Source organism: Onychostoma macrolepis, chromosome 11, assembly GCF_012432095.1.
Source record: "Onychostoma macrolepis isolate SWU-2019 chromosome 11, ASM1243209v1, whole genome shotgun sequence".
Taxonomy (NCBI): domain Eukaryota; kingdom Metazoa; phylum Chordata; class Actinopteri; order Cypriniformes; family Cyprinidae; genus Onychostoma; species Onychostoma macrolepis.
The window spans coordinates 3,581,450-3,606,784 of NC_081165.1; the positions used below are offsets into that span (position 1 = coordinate 3,581,450).

Here is a 25,335-nt window from a genome sequence, read left to right on the forward strand (position 1 = left end):
ACCACCAGAACTCCTGGAACCAGTTCCTAGGCTGGGCCGAGTACGCCCAGAACTCTCTGCGACAACACTCTACTGGTCTCACTCCCTTCCAGTGTGTGCTTGGATTCCAGCCTCCACTGTTCCTCTGGTCTGGGGAACCATCTGATGTCCCCACTGTTGACTACTGGTTCCGGGAGAGCGAGAGAGTCTAGGATGACAGCCACCACCATCTCCAACGGTCAGTGCGCAGGCAGAAGATGGCTATGGATGCGAGAAGAGCGGAGACACCTACCTATCAGCCAGGCCAGAAGGTATGGTTGTCGACCCGGGACATCCGACTGCGCCTGCCCTGTAGGAAGCTAAGTACCAGATTTGTTGGTCCCTTCACCATCCTGGAACAAATAAACAAGCTCCAACTCCCTCCACACTATAGAATTCATCCTACGTTCCATGATTCACTTCTCAAACCTCACCATGAACCTGTCTCTCTTCCCACACAGCCTGGCCAAACGGAGGAGCCCCCTCCTCCACTAATCCTAGATGAGGGATCAGTCTATAAGGTTAAGGAGATTCTGCAGGCCCGACGTCGTGGTGGGCAGTTGGAATATCTTGTGGACTGGGAAGGATATGGACCTGAGGTACGATCGTGGGTATCAAGAATTGATATATTAGACTCTGCCCTTTTGACTGAATTCCATGCAGCTCATCCGGATCAGCCAGCTCCTCTGGGCAGAGGCAGACCACCACGACGTCGGGGTGTTCGGCCCTCAGGAGCGGGCCGTGGAGGGGGGGTACTGTAACGGATCAGCCAGGCTCCATCACCACCCAATCACAACGATCACTATCACCTGAATACTGAGCACCTGTCTTCAATCAAGCACCTCATCACCAGCGGCATATAAGCATACACCTCAGACACCTTCACTGTCCGATCTCGTTCACACGTTGAGGACTCTCTGTATTGCTATACGTACTTTGAAAAGCTTACCTGCTCTACTTACCTCCTGTGTTCCTCCTAGTGTCTCCTCGTCCCTCCTGTGTCTCCAGTTCTCCCGTCTCTCCCAGACGCCAGAAGGCTGTGGTGTGTGCTTCCTCCATTGCTCGTTCCAGCTCCTGTATCATACAGAGATTACAGTTACCACTCATCTTAGCTCAAGTACTTCTGCTCACCATCACCACTCACCGTAACGTCACCCGGATTCCTCTCACGAACTCTCTGTGCTGCAAATAAACATCCCTGCTTTTACTAACCTGTTGTGTCTAGTCCTCTTCCGTTACAGTAATGCAGGCCGAAATATTTCACAAATATTATAGATCAATAAAATGGTTAAATGCTTATAAACTATTAAAAGTTTTGGTAATACTTTAAAATAAGGTCTCATTTGTTAACATTGGTAAATGCATTAACTAGCATGAACTAGCAATAAACAATATATTTTCACAGCATTTATTAATGTTTGTTGATGTTAGTTAATCAAAATGTTCATGTTAATTCACAGTGCATTAATATTAACAAATAAAACTTTAAATTTGAATAATGAATATTAACAAACATTAATAAATGATATATAATTATTGTTCATGTTAATTAATATAGTTAATGTTTATAACTGAAACCTTATTGTAAAGTGTTACTAAAGTTTTATATATGTGACCCTGGACCACAAAACCAGTCTTAAGTCGCTGGGGTATATTTGTAGCAATAGCCAAAAATACATTGCATGGGTCAAAATTATTGATTTTTTTTTTATGCCAAAAATCATTAGGATATTAAGTAAATATCATGTTCCATGAAGATATTTAGTAAATTTCTTACCGTAAATATATCAAACCTTCATTTTTGAATATGCATTGCTAAGAACTTCATTTGGACAACTTTAAAGGCGATTTTCTCAATATTTAGATTTTTTTTGCACCCTCAGATTCCAGATATTCAAATAGTTATCTCGGCCAAATATTGTCCACTCCTAACAAACCGTACATCAATGGAAGGCTTATTTATTCAGCTTTCATGTGATGTATAAATCTCAATTTCAAAAAATTGACACTTAAGACTGGTTTTGTGGTCCAGGGTCACATATTGTTCTCACTTTGTGTGTGTGTGTGTGTGTGTGTGTGTGTGTGTGTGTGTGTGTGTGTGTGTGTGTGTGTGTTTCACGGTCTTGATGGTTTGGATTAACACTTTAATTACCGTATCCCTTAAAACCAGACTGCCAGAGGTTTACTGTAAATGCATGTTCCCGCTGGGCACAGTTTTCCTGATGCCACCGGGATGGCGTTTGCACTGATGGCTTGGGCCCGCCATCGCTGCTCGCAGCTACAGGTGCATCTCAATAAATTAGAATGTCGTGGAAAAGTTATTTTATTTCAGTAATTCAACTCCAATTGTGAAACTCGTGTATTAAATAAATTCAGTGCACACAGACTGAAGTAGTTTAAGTCTTTGGTTCTTTTAATTGCGATGATTTTGGCTCACATTTAACAAAAACCCACCAATTCACTATCTCAACAAATTAGAATACTTCATAAGACCAATAAAAAAAACATTTTTAGTGAATTGTTGGCCTTCTGGAAAGTATGTTCATTTACTGTATATGTACTCAATACTTGGTAGGGGCTCCTTTTGCTTTAATTACTGCCTCAATTCAGCGTGGCATGGAGGTTATCAGTTTGTGGCACTGCTGAGGTGGTATGGAAGACCAGGTTTCTTTGACAGTGGCCTTCAGCTCATCTGCATTTTTTGGTCTCTTGTTTCTCATTTTCCTCTTGACAATCAAGGTCTGGTGAGTTTGCTGGCCAGTCAAGCACACCAACACCATGGTCATTTAACCAACTTTTGGTGCTTTTGGCAGTGTGGGCAGGTGCCAAGTCCTGCTGGAAAATGAAATCAGCATCTTCAAAAAGCTGGTCAGCAGAAGGAAGCATGAAGTGCTCCAAAATTTCTTGGTAAACGGGTGCAGTGACTTTGGTTTTCAAAAAACACAATATTACCAACACCAGCAGATGACATTGCACCCCAAATCATCACAGACTGTGGAAACTTAACACTGGACTTCAAGTAACTTGGGCTATGAGCTTCTCCACCCTTCCTCCAGACTCTAGGACCTTGGTTTCCAAATGAAATACAAAACTTGCTCTCATCTGAAAAGAGGACTTTGGACCACTGGGCAACAGTCCAGTTCTTCTTCTCCTTAGCTCAGGTAAGACGCCTCTGACGTTGTCTGTGGTTCAGGAGTGGCTTAACAAGAGGAATACGACAACTGTAGCCAAATTCCTTGACACATCTGTGTGTGGTGGCTCTTGATGCCTTGACCCCAGCCTCAGTCCATTCCTTGTGAAGTTCACCCAAATTCTTGAATCAATTTTGCTTGACAATCCTCATAAGGGATTGCTGCGGTTCTCTCGGTTGGTTGTGCATCTTTTTCTTCCACACTTTTTCCTTCCACTCAACTTTCTGTTAACATGCTTGGATACAGCACTCTGTGAACAGCCAGCTTCTTTGGCAATGAATGTTTGTGGCTTACCCTCCTTGTGAAGGGTGTCAATGATTGTCTTCTGGACAACTGTCAGATCAGCAGTCTTCCCCATGATTGTGTAGCCTAGTGAACCAAACTGAGAGACCATTTTGAAGGCTCAGGAAACCTTTGCAGGTGTTTTGAGTTAATTAGCTGATTGGCATGTCACCATATTCTAATTTGTTGAGATTTACTCTTTTTGTTAAAGCCAAATGGCATATCCTCACAAAAGATTTTGTGAGCCAAAATCACCACAATTAAAAGAACCAAAGACTTAAATTCAATGCACACAGACTGAAGTAGTTTATTTAATACACGAGTTTCACAATTTGAGTTGAATTACTGAAATAAATTAACTTTTCCACGACATTCTAATTAACTGAGATGCACCTGTATATTTAATTGTATTGAGAACATAATGAATTGTTGATTTTATTCCATTTTTTAAAAATAACAAATAAAATAAATAAACAATTTTCACACTGTTTGCTCTTGAAAGCTTTTTGAAACTAATCTTTTTAACCCAAGTCACACTACGGCATCACTGAACGTTCAAGTCTTCAAATTTTTTGATAAACCAACAGGGTTTGAACTATAGGTCTTGTATTATATTATTTGTCTGCAAATAACAGGATCCATTTGTAGTAGACCTATGCAAAATAAGTAAAAACCAAGCACAGTGAAGAAATGTCAGTCTAAAAACTTGAGTAATGGGTCTTTGGCAAGTGTCAGCAAATAATTTATTGATGTGAATTAACATATTTAATTACTCACATGAAATCCAGTATTTCTTGTAAAATGTCTGTTTATATACATTAACATACAGTGGGGCAAAAAAGTATTTAATCAGCCACCAATTGTGCAAGTTCTCCAACTTAAAAAGATGAGAGAGGCCTGTAATTTTCATCATAGGTATACCTCAACTATGAGAGCCAAAATGAGGGAAAAAAATCCAGAAAATCACATTGTAGGATTTTTAAAGAATTAATTGGTAAATTCCTCGGTAAAATAAGTATTTGGTCACCCACAAACAAGCAAGATTTCTGGCTCTCACAGACCTGTAACTTCTTCTTTAAGAGGCTCCTCTGTCCTCCACTTGTTACCTGTATTAATGGCATCTGTTTGAACTCGTTATCAGTATAAAAGACACCTGTCCACAACCTCAAACAGCCCAACTCCAAACTCCACCATGGCCAAGACCAAAGAGCTGTCAAAGGACACCAGAAACAAAATTGTAGACCTGCACCAGGCTGGGAAGACTGAATCTGCAATAGGTAAGCAGCTTGGTGTGAAGAAATCAACTGTGGGAGCAATTATTAGAAAATGGAAGACATACAAGACCACTGATAATCTCCCTCGATCTGGGGCTCCACGAAGATCTCACCCGTGGGGTCAAAATGATCACAAGAACTGTGAGCAAAATCCCAGAACCACACGGGGGGACCTAGTGAATGACCTGCAGAGAGCTGGGACCAAAGTAACAAAGGCTACCATCAGTAACACACTGCGCCGCCAGGGACTCAAATCCTGCAGTGCCAGATGTGTCCCCCTGCTTAAGCCAGTACATGTCCGGGCCCGTCTGAAGTTTGCTAGAGAGCATTTGGATGATCCAGAAGAGGATTGGGAGAATGTCATATGGTCAGATGAAACCAAAATAGAACTTTTTGGTAAAAGCTCAATTTGTCGTGTTTGGAGGAGAAAGAATGCTGAGTTGCATCCAAAGAACACCATACCTACTGTGAAGCATGGGGGTGGAAACATCATGCTTTGGGACTGTTTTTCTGCAAAGGGACCAGGACGACTGATCCGTGTAAACGAAAGAATGAATGGGGCCATGTATCGTGAGATTTTGAGTGAAAACCTCCTTCCATCAGCAAGGGCATTGAAGATGAAACGTGGTTGGGTCTTTCAGCATGACAATGATCCCAAACACACCGCCCGGGCAACGAAGGAGTGGCTTCGTAAGAAGCATTTCAAGGTCCTGGAGTGGCCTAGCCAGTCTCCAGATCTCAACCCCATCGAAAATCTTTAGAGGGAGTTGAAAGTCTGTGTTGCCCAGCGACAGCCCCAAAACATTACTGCTCTGCATGGAGGAATGGGCCAAAATACCAGCAACAGTGTGTGGAAACCTTATGAAGACTTACAGTAAACGTTTGACCTCTGTCATTGCCAACAAAGGGTATATAACAAAGTATTGAGATTAAATTTTGTTATTGACCAAATACTTATTTTCCACCATAATTTGCAAATAAATTCTTTAAAAATCCTACAATGTGATTTTCTGGATTGTTTTTTCTCATTTTGTCTCTCATAGTTGAGGTATACCTATGATGACAATTACAGGCCTCTCTCATATTTTTAAGTGGGAGAACTTGCACAATTGGTGGCTGACTAAATACTTTTTTGCCCCACTGTATATTTGACACAATGAATTGATCATAAAAGACAGCAAAGACTGTTACTGTTATATTAAAAAGTCTTTAAAAAAATTAATTTTCTATATCTATTCAAAGAATCATGAAACTCAAATGTATCACGATCTCCACACAAATAAGCTGTGCAGATGTTTTCAACGTTGATGATCAGAAATGCTTCTTGAGCAGCAAATCAGCATGTTAGAATGAATTCTGAAGGATCATGTGACACTGAAGTCTGGAGTAATGATGCTGAAAATTCAGCTTTGCATCACAGAAATAAATAACATTTGAAATATGTCAAAATATAAACTATTTATTTTGTATTGTAATGATATTTTACATTATTAAATTTTTTTGTAAATATTTGTTTATCAAATCAAGTCAGCTTTGGTGACCATAAGAGACTTCTCCCTTTGAAGCTTAAGTCGCAATCTTCACAAATATAATTCAAGGCCAGACATATCTCCTATATATGGCAGAATAATTTTGACAGGTGCCTCACAAGCTCTTGTCTTTGTGTCTTCTCAGCAAATACTCTCCAAAGCCAGAAATCACCAGCATGAATTTGATGTGCCTGGGAACCTGTACAGTGGAGCTGGGGAGGGCAGCATAATTTCAGCTGGTGTATTGTTGTAAAATTGATATTAAATTTGATTTGCTAGGAGAAATAAGAAATCAGAAATAAGCAATAAATTGATTGCACATGGGATTATATTGCGCTAATAGAAATTACACAGAGGGAATAAATGTTATTTTGTATTGTATAATAAAATCATCAAATACTTCAACACTGTGATCCAGGTTTCCCTTTTCTGAAATGAGTATGCCATCCACAGACATATTGACTGCACTAATTTAACCCTTGTGCATACGTAATTTTAAAGTAGTTACTCTGAGGTCCTTAGAGGACAAAAATGTCTGAGTAAAAAACGCTCATAAAAATTTTGAAGCTTTAGCACAGACTTATGTTTGGTCTTATTTTAAAGAAGACCTTTGGCAGATTATTATTGAAAAAAACAAAACAAGTGGAGGGCCAAAACCCACACCTTGTTCTACATGCTGTACCTATTTTACAAATTTGTAGCACTTCCACAATACAATTCATTGCATTACAGATAGAGTTATGTTATCCCTTAATACTTTAACATTAAGAAATTAGGGCGATGTGATATGTGTTGATTAAATACATGATCAACCAGCTGAGATCAAGCTATATTGTGTTTATTATCTTTAAAAATGCAAAGAAAAATCACTTTGGTCCTGTGTGTGGTATGTACGATAGAAGGCGGCCGTATGATTTCTTTGAGTGGGCATGTGTCGTGTCCTGGCCACATGACTGAGCGCTCAATTGAACACAAGGGATTTAAATATTAGTCCATTTATTCTAAGCAAGTGCAAGCAGTGCTTTAAAAATGTAATGTAAATGCAGTTTGGTGATTTGTATTTGTTGTCATTGTACGCTACTTAGCATGTCGTAAAACATGGTGGCGACTGCCCAGAATGCAATGTGCAATGACATAGTTTCCCCAAGCTCTATACTAAATTATGCAATATACAACATGCTTGTTGTCTTAAACTTGCTGATGCTAGGGGTGTATGCTTCCCCCTTTACAATCTCATATTTGCTTTAAAGCAGCTTATGCAACGTGCTTGTTGCATATCCTCGATTGCTCAGCTTGGGGTGACACTTCCCAATTAATGTGATTAATAGCATGTTAGACACTTTAATTTGGATAATATACAACAGGCTGTTGTATCAGACTTGCTGCTGCTAGGGGTGTATGTTTCCCCCTTTTATAATCACAGTTGCTTAAGCAGCTCAAGCAGCATGCTTGTTGCATGTTGCTGAGCTGGGGTGATGCTTCCTCCCAGAAATATGATTATTAAGCGAAATTTCCCATCATTGACCATTCAAATTGCATCAGATGTGTTGACCCCCAACACAACTGATGCAATTTGAATTTGGCATAGGCTGTGGTTTGTTTTGGGGGTTTGACTTGCTGCTCTCCCCGCTTTGTCCAAGCATGGCTGCATGGACAGGCGTGTGGAGTTTTGCCCAGAACAGAACCATACCGCCAACACTAACAGTATGCAATATAATTGTAATAAATATACTTTGACAGAAGTGGTCCTGCCTGAAATGTGAGTTTGTTTGCATGTGTCACTCACTTTCCTGACGATTATGACTGATGCTCTGCAAGCAGAGAGCTATATATCTCATTTCTGTTCCCCTTCAGCATACTTTAGAGCATATGCAGTACATTAGTAAGACAGACATACATGCCGTTATGTACTGAAGCTTTGGAAACAAAACCAATGGTTCAAAAACAAATATCTAAAAGTGAAGAGAGTAATGTTATGTATTTTGCCGCCTTCTTCTGTGCCATTGTTAAAAAGCAATGGGGTAGGGGGACCCAAATAAAATAATAGAAATGCAGTCCAGTGGGGGCAGGGGGAGGGGGGAGCAGTCGAATTTGGCTTCGGACCAGGTAATCGAACAAAGTGTGAAAGCACCCTTAAAGTGTACCTAAAGTATACTTGCAATAGTTCCACTTTTGCAAAATCAAATAGGCTTCAGTATATCTTTAGTTGGACTTCAGAACTACTTCTACACAATTAAAGTGCATTAAGGACAAAATTAGTTGTTCCAATTTAGCAGACTTTACTATACCAGTTTAGTATGTCAAAAATACAATTGCAGGGTATTTTTATTAAGTACATAATAGGGCTGTGCAAATAATCGAATGCGATGATCATGTCCATCTCGTCAGTAAAGCCGGTTCTGTGATTTGTAGTAAATCTCCATCACGTGCTTTCAGATGGACCGGCATTTACTACACAGAGCCGTAGTTCACTGACAAGCTATGCAATATCGCATTCATAATCGCAGGCGATATATCGCCGGTAATGAATGCGATATTGAGCAAATGAGTTTTACTCAGCAAGAAAAAAAATTAGAGGGAACATTGTTCATCGCCAGTGTCATCTTCAGTCAAATCCCATTTTACACTGCAGAGTCGCCAACAGGTCCAGATATTTAGTGTGCTTCTCTCAGATTGTGTCTTTGATAACACATACTATGTGATTGGGGCTATAATTTTGCAGTGTGTGCCCAGCATAAGGCACTCGCAGTTATACAAGAACTGAGAGGGAGGGAGAAGAGAGGGAGGTTAAATAGGGCAGCAAATGAAAAGAATATTAAGGGAGAGCAGGTGGGGCAAATTAACTATTAACAAGATAACAAGAGGGCAGGGACAATATATGAGATAGAAGAGCATATGGTAAATAGAAACAAACATGACATAAGCCAAGTGTTCACACGAAAAAGGACATGAATGCAGACAGAAATGTCAGGATCCATACCCTACACTCTAACACAAAAGGAACAGGAGAATATAGAGCCAAGGAGATTTACCCCGATCTGTGTGCTCAACCAAACACAAAATACAAAAACATGGGTGTCAGGACTCTGTCACCACATATAACAGACAAAAGTGACCAGATAGTGGCAGGGAACTACCTGATTTGTTCTTCCCCTTTTTTTACACAGTATGAGCAATTTGAGAGCACCATTGGCTTCAAGCTTTCTAATCACAGAGCTGCCAAGAGGCTATGGAAGGTTTGCATTGAACACCACACCTTTTTCAGGTAAACTAGCTGGACTAATTTGATTTATATAATTTTGTTATCAACATTGTAGTCATGTTCATGTTAATGTGGCAGCCATTATTTTACTTCACATTTCTTAGTGACAAACCTTGGGTCACCATTGTCCTATGAATTTAGTTTTTATGACTTTCAGTCATTTGTGTTTGACCTCTCAATGCCTGAAGCTGTCACACTATTGAACATGTTTTGTTTCCGGTCTCCCACATTTGCATGAAATTTAAATGGCATCAGTGGAGAACATAGTCTAGTGTGGCTATGTCTTGATAGGAATGACTAACATTGATAAAAAATCATATGGCATATCCTCTATTGCTCCAGGTATGTTATTATAAAGCCAAGAATACCATAGTGGGCTATTTTGACTTGAGAGAATTACCTATCAACCACTGTGTAGCTTTTTATTAATACAGGGGGTTGTCTTTTCAATATCTTCTGATGCAGATTATTAATGACGTTCATATCAGTAAACCAATAACATTTGTATTGGTCTGTTTTAGGCTAGTGTCTCCTGAGCCACCACCGAAGGGCTTTCTGGTGATGGGTTCAAAGTTCAGATACAGTGGAAGGACCCAGGCCCAGACACGGCAGGCCAGCGCTCTGATCGATCGGCCCGCTCCCCACTTTGAACGGTCCACTAGCAAAAGATACCTTCTTTCTCGCAGTCTAGATGGAGGTTAGAACACTTTTGTTTTCCTCTACTTTGCATTTTGCTGTTTGTTTGCATTTTGGCCAGACTCGATATTGTAGCTTTCCACTACTTTCAGTCTTTCACAATGGACACTAGGAGTTAATTTAGGAGTTAATTATGGTTGCGCACACCTTGTTCAGAGGTGACCATATCGCTACAATCATTATGAGGAAACTTTAAAAAACAACCATTGAACATTTTGCTGAACTGTTGTTGGACTGCAGGAAACATGGAATGTCATAATAATATGTCATAACAGAATTGTCCTTCAAAATTGTAAGAAGATATAGAAAAGCATCAAGTTACAAAAAATATAAAATTAAACAAATTATCTTTATACACAACTGTCACATATTATAAAAAAACACATTGTGCCGTCCTTAATTTTAAATTTCCCTGTATTTCCTGTAATTGAGTGGCTTGTCAAAATATTATATTTCTCTTAATACATAAATTAAGTAAGCATGACCAAAGTTCTTGTAGGGAAAATAATTTACTGAAAGTAGTAGTGTAGCACATTTCTTTGGTATCAAAGTTAGAATGAAAGCCTCTAAAGAATCTTGACCTTCTGCATGTGGGACAGAACTAAGACATAAACAATAGATACAGTACAGCTATGACCTTCCACTAGAGATACTGCAATACACAGGACAGCTGTAATAAACAAGACACAGGAAATGCTTTAGGAAAGAGGTTTGGTTAAGTGACATTTACATTACAATGTCATTACTCAGCTCCAGTTAGTTTGGTGTTGATTCAGTTGAGTTATAAATAAAGATAATTTTAGTGATAAGCAGCTCAACTGTCTTCATAAATCAATTTATAAATAAATTATAAACTAATTTAATTCAAATATAAAGTGTAACACTTTACGGGGTAACACTTTACAATAAGGTTCATTAGTTAACTACATTAGTTAACATGAACTAATAATTAACTGCACTTATACAGCGTTTATTATTCTTTGTTAATGTTAATTTCAACATTTACTAATACATTATTAAAATCTTTTTAACATTAGTTAATGCACTGTAAACTAACATGAACTAACAATGAACATCTGTATTTTTATTAACTAACGTTAGCGAAGATTAGTAAATACAGCAACAAATGTATTGCTCATGGTTAGTTCGTATTAGATAATACATTAACTAATGTTTAACTAGTGAACCTTATTGTAAAGTGTTACCCTTTACGGTAAGGGCACATGAATTACTATGAATTCATGCATAAATTAATATGTGAATTATGCATTACTTCATGTATTAATATCTCATGAATTATCAGGAACTGACATGAGTTCAAAGTCTTTCATTCATGACTTCATGAATGAACAACACCTTAATTAAGACATTAACTAAGGTGAGTACATCATCATGATTTATGATTTATTACGCATGATCATGATGTTTTCTTTGTTCACAAAAAACAAGGTCTTTACTATCCATTGAGGATAAAGCTATGCTTATGGTACATGATTAAAAAAACATTATTTCGTGCATGTAAGACTACTTGAATTATTAAAGGAATGTTCAAAAGACTTCTTGAACTTTCTTCATGTGACCAATGAACATTTGCAACGTCACCATCATGTGCCGTGAGGAAGTGGAGCAGGTGTGCTGAGCAGACACACAGAACGTGAACTCTTTGCTTGAGCAATCCGCTTCATCTCACATTTGTCTGCAACATCTCAAACTTACTGATGTAATATAGTTGTGCATGCATATAAAGTAAGTGTATTTTGCTGTTCTTTATTTAAATCTGCTGATTGTTTTCATGCGACTCGTTTAGTGCTATTGCGTCATATGTATTTGTGACCATCAGACGCTTACAAGAAAAAACGGTGAGAGTTAATGTGGATGGTGTCATGCGTTATGCGACACCGCTCCTTGGCATACAACACATGCCAACTCTGCACATACCAAAAGAAACTCTTCTGCCACAGCTAAGAAGCATTGAGCGAAAGCTGATGAAGAACCCTGATCAGGCCTGTGCCTACAAAACTGAGATGGAAAGACTCAGAAATGCTGCCAAGTGTAGAAACTGCATCCGTGCGAGGCTGAGAGATCACAAGAATCATGGTACATCCCTCACCACATGGTCACGGCAAGAATCGGGTCGTTTACAACTGCTCATTCCAGTATGAGGGCCAAAACTTGAACGAGCTGCTTCTTCCAGGTCCCACCTTAAGTCCCACCCTGTTGGCAGTGGTACTACACTTCCGTGAACATTCCACAGCTTTAAGCAGTGACATCCGTGGGATGTTTCATCAGGTGAGGCTGCTCCCTGATGACAAACCTTTACTCCGGTTCCTGTGGAGAGATATAACTTTAGAACAAGCACCAGATGTGTACCAGTGGCAGGTACTTCCCTTTGGGACTACTTGCAGTCCCTGTTGTGCCACGTTCGCCCTGCAAAAGCATGTGCTGAACCACAGTCAACCAGGAGATCAGGTGAGGTAGGTGATAGAAAAGTCCTTCTATGTTGACAATTGTCTCCACAGTCTCACCTCCAAAGATGGAGATCTTGTTGATCAACTCTGTGCTCTGCTAAATGAGGGAGGCTTTGAATTGCAACAGTGGGCCAGCAATTGCCCGGCAGTGATTTCTCACCTTCCCTCCGATACTAGATCGAACAGCTGTGAGCTCTGGCTTAGTCAGGGACTGCAAGATACCCATGAGTCTACCCTTGGACTGTTCTGGCATTGTCGGACACTTTGCACTACAAGCACAGGGTAGTGAATTGCACTAAAGTAACTATGCGCAGCATTTATCGTGTACTGGCCAGCCAATACGATTCCCTGGGTTATATTATCCCGTTCACCACTCGAGCAAAAATATTGGTGCAGCGCCTATGGGATAAAAAGCTTGACTGGGATGATCCGCAACTTCCAGAAGATCTGCTCAGCTTATGGAGTTCATGGGAGAAAGAACTGAGTGATCTGGATAAGATATCACTACCAAGATGCTATTCCAGTCCATATATGGATCTCCCGTGTAGCAGACTTGATATACACGTATTCTGTGATGCATCGGAGCAGGCGTATGGATCCGTGGCCTATTTGCAGCCTATACCTTGCCTTGAACTATGCGCAGCTCTGAGTGGGGCCCAGCTCTCCATGGTCCTTGTCACAGAACTCACCATTCCCATTGGTTCCTTAACACTCTGGTCAGATTCTATGACTGTGCTTATCTGGCTATTGTCAAGTTCTTGTCATTACAAGGTGTTCGTGGGAACTCGGGTGGCGGAGATACAAGAACTCACAGCATCTGCGACCTGGCGTTACATACGATCTGAAGACAATCCTGCGGACAGCATCACTGTCGTGTAGAGGTAAACGCCTGTGTGACCTAGTAACAGGAAGCCAGTGGAATCAAGGTCCTTCATTTCTCAAACTGCCGACAGCGAATTGGCCTGAGCAACCTTCCTTGCCTGCTGACAAACAAAGTAACGAGTTAAGGCAGTCTGCATTTTGTGGATCGACTACAGTTATCCCCTTGCCAAATCCACAGCAGTATGACACACTGGCCGAGTTCTTGAAGGCATGCAGTCAGCAGCTTCACGGGGCGGCGAGCATTACATGCGCTGACAAACAGAGAGAGGTAGAACAAACAGTGCTTCGCCAAATGCAGACTGAGTCCTTCCCTACCGAGATGGTCCATCTGAAGTCCGGGAAACCAGTATCCGGTACAAGCAGGCTGGCCTCTCTCTCTCCTGAGTTTGACCCTACCACTGGACTCATTCGTGTGGGTGGCCGTTAAAGACGCTGCAGTGAGGCAGAACTGGATTCTATACATCCCATAGTCCTTGCTGCTCAACATCCTGTGACCAAACTCATTATCAAGGATTATGATGAGAAGCTACACCACCCTGGGCCAGAACGAGTGTTCGCAGAGTCAAGAAGGACTTACTGGGTATGGAAGAGACAACCAGAAGTACCTCATATGGCTGACTTGCCACTTGCAAGACAACAGCTCTTTAAGCCTGCCTTATTCTCAACTGTTTCGGACCCTACATGATTAGGATTGGACGCCGAAATGAGAAGAGGTGGGGCATATTATTCAAGTGCCTTACGACCAGGGCAATGCATATAGATCTGTTGGTGAGCATAGATTCAGACTCCTTGCTGATGTCCCTGAGACGCTTTATTGCTCGACGTGGAAAACCGTACGAGTTGTTAAGTGATCAAGGCACTAACTTCAAGGGTGGAGAACGAGAGCTGAAGTAGTCCGTTGCTGCTTTGCATGAGGAACTACAAGGCCACCTTGCTTCCCAGCAAATCAAGTTCGTCTTCAGTCCACCAGAAGCACCCCACTTTGGTGGATGCTGGGAGAGGGAGATACGTTCAATTAAAACGGCTCTCCAAGTTACCTTAGAGGCTCAGACTGTAACAGAAGAAGTTTTAAGAACAGTGTTAATCGAAATTGAGGGGATCCTTAACTCAAAACCTCTCGGCTACACATCCTCTGACATTTCTGACGTTGACCCAATCACCCCCAACTGCTTCCTCATTGGACGCAGAGATACCTCCTTGTCCCAGGTCGTGTATCAAGACTCGGGAGTGCTAGGTTGACGCCGCTGGAGACACAGCCAACTGTTGGCCGACCACTTCTGGAGGCATTTCATTAAGTACTATCTGCCCAGCCTCCAAGTTCAAAAGAAATGGAAGTCGGTCAAGGGAAATCTACAAAATGGCGATGTAGTGATGACTGTTGATCCTCAGTTCCCTCAAGATTTGTGGCCAGTGGGGAAGATCTCCGAAGTGCATCCAGGAGCAGATGACAGAGTAAGGTCAGCTACTATGCAAGTTGAGAGACAAACATATACTTGACCTGTAGCTCGTCTTGTCAAGCTACCAGCCCTATCTGATGAGGAGTAATCCACTTCGAGGGAAAGACCTTTGTCAAGATGTGCGAATTCAATCATTGAATTCGGGGGCGGCTGTTCAAAAGGCTTCTTGAACTTTCTTCATGTGACCAATAAACATTTGCAACATCACCATCATGTGCATCACGTGCCGTCAGGAAGTGGAGCAGGTGTGCTGAGCAGACACACAGAATGTGAACTCTTTCCTTGAGCAATCCACTTCATCTCACATTTTGCTGTTCTTTATTTAAATTTGCTGATTGTTTTCATGCCGCCAGTGAGACTCGTCTAGTGCTATTGCGTCATATGTATATGTGTGTTTACGCCATTATTTAGCTGATTTGTCACTGTTAAGCTTGCTTTCATGTTCATTATAGCTGATGCAAGTAATATTAAGTATTTACCGCAACATATGTTAATGGTATATCGAGTTATTTCATGGCTAATGGCTCGCTTTTTACCATATCATAAACATGTGTCTCAGTCACGTCTAATGCAGTAATGGCCCCATCTTGTGGGCTGTCATAGAATGACCGCACTAATTATCTGCACAGACATGTGTTAAACTAGCCTGACTACGTCAGACTTTGTACATCCGCTCAATTTCAGTTCGCTTCTGTACTCAGTCTGATATAACAAACCAGCCCCCAGATTATCTCCGGCTCCACACCAGCCATCCAACCAACGAACAGAGGGCGGGCTGAGAGCCATGACGTAGACGCTAAGCGCCGAATTTAAGATTGTAGTTTAGGTTAGGGAAATCTAAAACGACAGTGGACATGGAGACACGGGATGCTATTCGCTCTGTTGTGGAGAATATTCCTGGCATTTGCCAAATGAAGCCCGAACAAGAAGAGTGTTTGGTTCACATTTTGAATGGAGTTGATGTTGTGGCCCTACTCCCGACAGGTTTTGGGAAAAGTTTAATTTATCAACTGATACCGATCGTCAGCGAGAAACTGGGGAGGCCAAAGTCTGGCAAGGCGATAATTGTGGATGCGTTGAATTGTAGATTTACTTCACATAATCTGCAAAAAGACGTTCACAGCCATCTTCATCTTGGTTTTGTTTTCGCCGCATACCTGTGTTTACAGCGGAAGTTCGAGGCGGCTGAGCCGGCGCATAACATACGTCATAACCAAACGTTATGTGATTGGCTTACGGGTACACCAATGATTTTAAACTTCAGACAAGTGCCTCCCCACGAGAAAGTAAATGCTTGTCAATTATGCCCTTCCAGACTCTGTCTACGAAGCAAAGTGAAGTAGCAGAGTTTGGTATTACCAGGCTAGTGTTAAACTGCCTTAATTTGTGTTTGTTTTTATACTTGAAAGGATTGTTATGGCATGATAATTGTTTAAAAATGTTAATTAATAATTTACTCATGTAAGATTCCTTTTGTATTCTGTTCTAGAACCACAACTTTTGTCATCAGTAAAAGCTTTACTGAGATTCTGAAGTCTGGGGTGAATTCTTCAAATTAGATGTCGTTCTGACCGACTGTCTGCAGGGGTTCGAATCCACCTGAATCAGTGCTAAAATTTGAAACCTCAATTACAAGGAATATACAAAAATCCCATTATCTCATGCGTGCATACAGGCTAGAATAGTATATCAATTAATGTGAGAACTAATGTTTTTCATTAAATATGATATGAGTTATCAAGCATGTTCATATCTTCTTCATAGTAGCCTGCAGGTAATTGGACAGACCACAACATTGGTCAAACAGAGCACAGTATGTGAATTCCGTTAACATCCAAATACAGTAGTCATCATTAGCTAAGCATTAGCTTCTCATGACTTCATCATGTGTGTGGCCCCTCAACTAAAGTGATGACCAGACTCCAACATTTGCCAATCACAGCACATAGTATGTGAATTCTGTTGACATCCAAATACAGTAGTCATCATTAACTAAGCACATGTCATATTTAACCCTCTGGGGTCTGAGGGTGTTTTGGGGCCCCGGAGAAGTTTTGACATGCCCTGACATTTGTGCTTTTTTCAGTTGCTAATAAACATTTTAATGGCTAAAGTCTAAAACATTGTATTCAGCACAAACTGGGCTACAATAATATGTGAGCAGCTTGTACGTACGTGATTGTGTTTTTGAGAAAACAACGTTTATGCATGGTTAGAAAAAAACAAAAATTTTGAAGTAACTGAAATAAGGCCATAACTTTTGAGAACTGGATCTTGTAGCCTAGAATATTTGCTTCAAAATGATCTGAAAATAATCTAACTCACTCATTCAGAGAAAACAATATATTGATTTAAATTCTCACTTTTTGAGTCACTTTTTGAGTAGAAAGGGTCTATGCGAGAGGGCGTGAACTTTCCTGGATAATGCTGTGACACACCTGAGAAGACAAAGGCCTGCATAATGAGCTCCATAATGAGCCATTGAGTCAGGTGTGTGACTGAGAGGGAAGAGTTACAAGAAAGAATGTGAGGAAAAAAGAAATGTGTATACATATAACTATCACATAAAATAACTTGAGATTCACTTGCGAATGCAGTTAAACAGTTTATTAGGAACAAACAAACAACAGAAGAGTCGAGACATCGTAGGTGCAATATCCAAAAAACATTAGTTCTCACTTAAATTGATATACTGTTCTAGCCTGTATGCATGCATGAGGTAATGGGATTTTTGTATATTCCTTTAATAATTCAAGTAGTCTTTCAATGGATAGTAAAGACCTTGTTTTTTTTTTTGTGAAGAAAGAAAACATCATGATCATGCGTAATAAATCATAAATCATGATGATATACTCACCTTAGTTAATGTCTCAATTAACGTGTTGTTCATCCATGAAGTCATGAATGAAAGACTTTGAGCTCATGTTAGTTCCTGATAATTCATGAGATATTAATGCATGAAGTAATGCATAATTCACACATTAATTTATGCATGAATTCATTGTAATTCATGTACCCTTACCATAAAGTGTTACCCAAAAAACTTTCCAAAAGAATGTTGTAGTCAATAGAGTCAAAGGCAGTACTAAAGTCTAGTAATACTAAGAGAGATACAACCACAATCGGACAATACAAGCGACTAATTTTTTATTGATAAGTGCAGTTACAGAACTATGATATGATCTAAATCCTGACTGAAATTCCTTGCAGACACCATTCCTTTTGAAAAAGTAATATATAAGGAGTCCTCTTTTACTAGTATTTTTGTAGTCAACTAATTCTTTAGAATAAAGTAGTTTTTTTAGGTCTTTGCCCTCAAGTGTCCCCCTTTTTTTTTTACATGTCAGTGAGCGGCAGCATATTTTATCATCTTTACAAAAATGTCATGGCCCCCAGAATAATTTGTTGCAAGAATATGTGAGCATACAATATATCAAAAGCAAGAACAGAGCCTCTGCTTTAAAAAAAAAGAAAAAAGAATCTAGCTTCATACATTCTATTTTATCAGTACTTCAATGTGGGAAAGTTTTAGTTTGAACAAAAAGCTGAGAAAATCATGTATTTTTAGATCATGTCGGTCATCCCCCCCAAAGCTTCCACAGTCATATACCTCTTTGTGGATTACAGTTCAATCAGTAACGTTAGGCAGTTTTGATTTATATGTTGTTGACTGTTTGATGATCACATTAGCTTACATGTAAGTTCTATAGTAAGATAGTTCTAATGCTTTTTTTCTGCTGCTTCTTCTCTTGCTTTTGGATCTGGAGATTCTGTATTATATCAGAAGATGCATAATAGTGCACAAGAAAACATTGATTGCTGGCCCTCACACCTGTTCCATCGCCACCCCATGACTTTAGGAAAACAGAGCACGGTGGGCAGTATGCATTTAAGCAGGCTAAATATATAGCTGCAAGCAGCAATGATGGGCCCAAGGTCCAGTGGCACCGCCAGCCTAATTGCATCAAGAAAACAGTGCAGAGCGGGCACATACATTTAACCCTCTGGCAGTCTGGTTGTTGAGTTACAGGAATGAAAGGATTAGAACATCAGGAGTGTGAAACAGATACACTTTTAACTTTTAATGATCTAAAATAATTTTTAAATGATTCTAATGATCTACAAGCATTTATAAGATAATTATATACTGTAAAACTATATCGCCAGTACAGTAAATATCAACTGATTCTATGTACTATGTCATTCTAATGGATGGAAACAGACAGGGGAAAGATCAAGTTTAAAAGATTTATTATCCTATGACTCCATCTAGTGGATAACCTTAATATTACAGCCTTCATATATCAGCTGAAATTCATGAAACTAAACATGTTCTAAGCATGTCCATATATAAAAAGTTTTAAAGAGTCTAAACAATGCACTTTAAAGATAGGCTATAAGACAACTCCTGTTTACTTTTTTGCCAATATTTTAATAAATTGCCATGGCAACACTATTTGAGATATTCAAAAACATTCATAATTTAGGTTCCTCAGTGTTTTTGCATCAGGTAGACAAAGTTTGGTATAAATTGTATGAGAGCAGTTTCAGAAGAAGAATATTAAACAGAAGAAGAAGAATATAGAAGAAGAATATCAAAGTTTGAAGCATTGCAATGGCAACAATATTTAAGTTATCAAGAATCCCTACACAGTTTTACATCTGCTTTTGACATTATTCTTCCTGCTGCCTGTTCTGTCTCTGTCTGTTTTAGCATTTCAGCTCCCCCTACTTGTCATTTTATATTCTATCACTTAAATTTATATTATTGTCATTCTGAGTTTTTAAGAACAGTGTGCAATGCACATGGTTGCGTATGGTAATTTTGCTGTCATTCCATCTTATTAACAGCACTTAACAAGGCACTGCCTGTAAGTAATGTTACGACCTCTAGGGGTTAGACTTAACAGACGTAACAGAAATAGAAAAACACCAGAGAGCTGCCGAGAAAATCTTAATATCGAGAAAAGGGAATATCTTCAGGGGCAGACAAAGCCAAAACAATAAACAAAACGAACTTATTTTTGATAACTAAATAACCTCAAAGAAAAATAAAGAAAACAAACTACAAACCAACTTCCCTACCTCCCTCAACCATAAACAAAGTGAAAAATAGGCTATACACAAAATAAAATGGCGTCTAGCCCCCTACATCCCTTAATTCGGCAAACGTGTAATAAAGTAGTATTTACAAAGTTCCAGGGCGTACACAAAGCAGAATCAGAATCCAAGTCATAGTCAAACAGGCAATGTTCAGATAAACGGGAAATGTAATATTTGATCTCGGAATAACTAACACTCAACAGATTTACTATAGGTCCACTCAGAATATCTCTCTCTGGCACAACAATCCACAGAACAATAGGTAATCAGAATTCAACAGATTTACTATAGGTCTACTCAGAATATCTCTCTCTGGCACAACGGTACGAAGTCAGCGAGGCTCGAAGGCAGAAGATGAGTGTTTGATGCGGTCCTTATCTCTGGGGAAGGTGCATAGTGGGACCAATCACCATCTCCAGCTGGTTAACAGAGACCACGCCCACCTAGAACACAAACATGTCTACACACCTGAGCAGAGAGCTCAAATACAAAAACAATTCAGATACATAGTATATCTCAAGATCATAACACCCCCACACATAAAATAAAACATACAATGTTTTACTGGTTGACATGAGACAGAGAGTCGGCAATAACATTTTCAATACCTTTCTTCAACCTTCAAGTTGAAACCTTGACAGATCAGAGACCATCGCATTAAACGATGGTTGGCATTAGACATTTGTTGAAGAAAAGTAAGAGGGTTATGATCAGTGAAAATAGTAACAGGCTGTACAGTCGAACCAATATACACTTCAAAGTACTGCAAGGTGAGGATTAATGCAAGGGCTTCTTTTTCGATAGTACTGTAGCTTATTTGATGTTTGAGGAACTTTTTCGAAAAGAAACTGATCGGATGATTCAAACCATCTTCTCCGGTCTGCAATAACACAGCACCGACACCGGTACCACTGGCGTCAACTTCACAGAAACTGTTTTTCAAAATAAGGGGCAACAAGTACGGGGGCACTACAGAGCAGAGTTTTCAGAGCTTCAAAAGCAGATTGACATTCAGGAGTCCAGTTAAAAGAAACAGCTTTACAGAGTAACCCCGTAAGAGGACTATCAACAACGGAAAAATTCTTACAAAAACAGCGATAATAACCGGTCATACCGAGAAATCGCCGAAGCTCTCTTCTAGTCTTAGGGACTGAAAAATCAAGGATAGCCTGTATCTTTGAATTCAGAGGACCACTACCGACTTCTTTACCAAGATAGGTAACCGTAGCACAACCAAATTCACACTTTGCTAGATTCACGGTAAGATTGGCATCAGAAAAACGTTTGAAGACTTCATCTATAGTTTTAAGATGGTCTTCCCAAGTGTCAGCATAGCAGACAACATCATCTAAATAAGCTTCACACTTAGACACATTAGATAACACGATAGACATTAATCGCTGAAATGTAGCTCCTGCATTTCGAAGGCCAAAAGGCATGACGCGATATTGTAGGAACTCATCAGGGCTAGCAAAGGCGGAAATTTCAGATGCACGCTCAGTAAGCGGCACCTGCCAATAACCTTTTAGCAGATCGAGTTTTGTCACAAATTTTGCATTCCCCACACGGTCTACACAATCTTCCATGTGCGGTATCGGAAAGGAATCAGCTTTGGTTAATGCATTAACTTTTCTGTAATCTGTACAGAACCTTGAAGCACCATCCGGCTTAGGGACAAGAAGACATGGGGAACACCATGGGCTAGAACTAGGGACTGCTAAATTATGTTCAAGTAGATATTGGGTTTCTTGCCTCATCAATTCTCTCTTAAGTGGATTTACACAATATGCACTTTGCTTGATGGGTGCACGTGAATCAACATCAATGTCGTGTGTTAACACTTGTGTAGTGGTGGGAATGTCACTGAACAAATTGGGATATCTCTTAATCACATCCTTGATATCAGTCTGGGCCGACATGGATAAGTGAGACAACTTTGCTGAAAGGTTTGATAGAGTTTCTGAATTGGACAAACTAGCAGAGGTAAATGTAGCACTATTCATCTTCAAACCATCAATTTCTGGTGCATATTCGGAGAGTGGTACACCTGCCGGAGCAATAGTAAGGACAGGGACCTTAATCACAGAGTCAGAGCGTGCCACATATACTTTCAGCATATTAATATGACAGACACGTGATTTTCGCCTACGATCAGGGGTATAAACAACATAATCAGTGTCACTCAATTTCTCATTAATCTCATAGGGACCACTGAATTTAGCGTTAAGCGCCGAACCAGGCACAGGAAGCAAAACGAGGACTTCATCACCAATTTGAAATGAGCGCTGGACAGCCTTTTGATCATACCGACTCTTCATTTGGTCTTGCACAGAACAAAGCGAGCTTTTAGCCAGTTTCCACAACTGATGCAGTCGATCACGAAATGAACTAATATAATCTAAAACATTCTTAGTGGGGGAGGGCTGATCAGATGAAAGAACTTGCTCCTGCAAGATCTTCAATGGACCACACACAGTGTGCCCAAAGATCAACTCTGAAGGACTGAAACCAAGGGAAGCTTGAGTCGTAGTACGAATGGCAAACAACAACAGTGGGATTTCCTCATCCCATTCTTTTTGTTCTTCAACACAAAAGGTTCGGAGCGTGGATTTGAGAGTCTGATGAAACCGTTCGATGGCACCTTGGGACTGAGGGTGATACGCACTAGATACTTGATGTTTGATGTTCAATGTTTTTTACTACTTTGGCGAACACTTTAGACATGAAATTTGTTCCTTGATCGGATTGAATATATTTAGGCACCCAAAAGGTAGTGCAGAATTTGATGACCGCTTTGACAATTGCATGAGCTTTAAGTGAAAGCAGAGGTATCGCTTCAGGATACCTGGTCGATGCACACAGTGTTAACAAGTAGGAATTTCCGGATTTAATTTTGGGCAATGGCCCAACACAATCAATCAAAATGCGCTCAAACGGTTCACCAATCACTGGTATCGGTTTCAATGGGGCCGGGGGAATAACTTGATTAGGTTTGCCGGATAACTGACATGCATGACAAGACTTACAGAATTTGGAAACGTCAGATTTCATTGAAGGCCAAAAGAAACATTTCAACAAACTATCATAAGTTTTTTTAACACCTACATGACCAGAAAGTTCATGGTCATGTGCTACACTCAAAACCTGCGCTCGAAAAGGTTTTGGAACAACAACTTGAAAAACGGTACCCCAATCATTGGTGACATGACGTGGAGACCACTTACGCATAAGGACACCATCGTCAAAGTAGTAGGCGACTGGATACTCTGGCAACACGCTCAGCTCGACAGTAGCTGCCACACAGGGACACAGAGTTTGATCGGCACCTTGTGTTTCAATTAACGTGGTTTTTCCGAATGGCAAATCGAGACTAGGAAGTGCACACATTTTTACTTCAACTGAATCAACTTTTTCCAGTGTCTCAACAGAATTGTCAGCACACAGAAAGGTTTTTGACAGATCTACAGTGTCTTTTAATTTTTGAGCCTGAGCTCGGGTCACCACACATGCATTAAACACATTAGGAAACTCTTCCTGTAAGGAACTCTTCCTGTTCAGGCAGATCTATAACTTCAGGTAAACAAAAAACTTTGTTACCTGCCAAATCATTTCCCAGTATGAGAGCTACATCCTTAACAGGTAACTCAGCACGAACAGCCAATTTAACTTTACCGGAAATAATTCCAGACCGCAAATAGACATTGTGTAAAGGGACTTTAACTACAGAAAGGTCAATGCCTTGCACTAGGACACTGGAACCACAGCTCGACTTTTCCGAAAATGGCAGCACACCCTCTAAGATTATGGACTGAGAGGCCCCAGTATCACGAAGGATGCGAACATTTTTTGTTTCAGAATCTGCTTCACTAAACGCCACTACACCTTCAAAAATAAATGGCTCAAATGCAGATTCAGCAGTTGAATCCAAAGTTACCAGCTTGGGAGAAAAAAAACGGGACACTCAGCCAATGCCACGCTTTTATAAATATTTTGTTTTCTTGCCAGCTTTTCGTTTCAGAGTGGGACAGGTACCGATGAGGTGTCCCACCTCATGACAGTAAAAACATTCACGGTTCTCCACATTTAAAACACTTGAAGCGTTCTTAGGTACTGTCGGGGAATCTTTAGAACTACGGACATGATCAGAAAAATTACGCTTTATGAGCGATGGAAACACTACTTTATGAGTAAACACAAACTCATCTGAAAAAACAGCAGCTTCAGAAAGGGAAGACACTTTCTGTTCATTCAAGTATATCACGATTTTCTCAGGTAACTCTTCCAACAACATTAACTCTTTCAACTGCTCAAACGTGACAACTTTATTTGCAGCACACCATTTCTCAAACAAATTGGCTTTGTCCCTTGCAAATTCAACGAATGTTTGACTAGGGGTTTTCACATGATTTCGGAATTTCTGTCGGTATGCCTCGGGAACTAGCTCATAAACACGCAACACGGCATTTTTCATTACCTCATAATTCAGGCTCTGTTCAAGCGTTAAAGCAGAACAGACTTCCTGCGCTTTCCCGACGAGTTTACATTGTAATAGGAGCGGCCAAATAGTCTGCGGCCACTTCAAAGTAGCAGCGATGCGTTCAAATACCGTAAAATAGGTATCGATTTCACTCTCACGAAACAGTGGAACTAAGGCAATTTGTCTGCTGATATCAAATTCAGGTTTACTTACGTGTAAGGCGCGTCGCGGCGCAGGAACAGGGCTAGGAGTGGAAGCATTTACAGGTTGTGATACAGGTACACTCAGGCTAGGCGCATCAGAGACTGAGGGGTGAACAGACTGCTTAACTATCTCTCTCTGGCACAACGGTACGAAGTCAGCGAGGCTCAAAGGCAGAAGACGAGTGTTTGAGGCGGTCCTTATCTCTGGGGAAGGTGCATAGTGGGACCAATCACCATCTCCAGCTGGTTAACAGAGACCACGCCCACCTAGAACACAAACATGTCTACACACCTGAGCAGAGAGCTCAAATACAAAAACAATTCAGATACATAGTATATCTCAAGATCATAACAGTAAAGTTGGATTATTATTGATTTATGTTATTCTGTATGTTTATGAAGAATTGCATGTTGAAATACAGTGGTGGCCAAAATTATTAGAACACTAGTATTTTCACCAGTTAAAAATGGTTTTAAGTCAGTTATTTCTATC

General features: G+C 40.2%; 1 protein-coding gene across 15 annotated transcripts in view; it reads left to right on the forward strand.

Moving 5' to 3' along the window:
- LOC131549370 (band 4.1-like protein 1) overlaps positions 1 to 25,335 on the forward strand; it is a 303,307-nt gene that overhangs the window by 177,965 nt on the left and 100,007 nt on the right. For all 15 annotated transcript variants that reach the window (XM_058791485.1, XM_058791490.1, XM_058791497.1 and 12 more), the window contains 2 exons: positions 9,462 to 9,559; positions 10,078 to 10,253. In XM_058791485.1, coding sequence (XP_058647468.1) covers positions 9,462 to 9,559; positions 10,078 to 10,253 — 274 coding nt within the window. The remainder of the gene's footprint in view (positions 1 to 9,461; positions 9,560 to 10,077; positions 10,254 to 25,335) is intronic.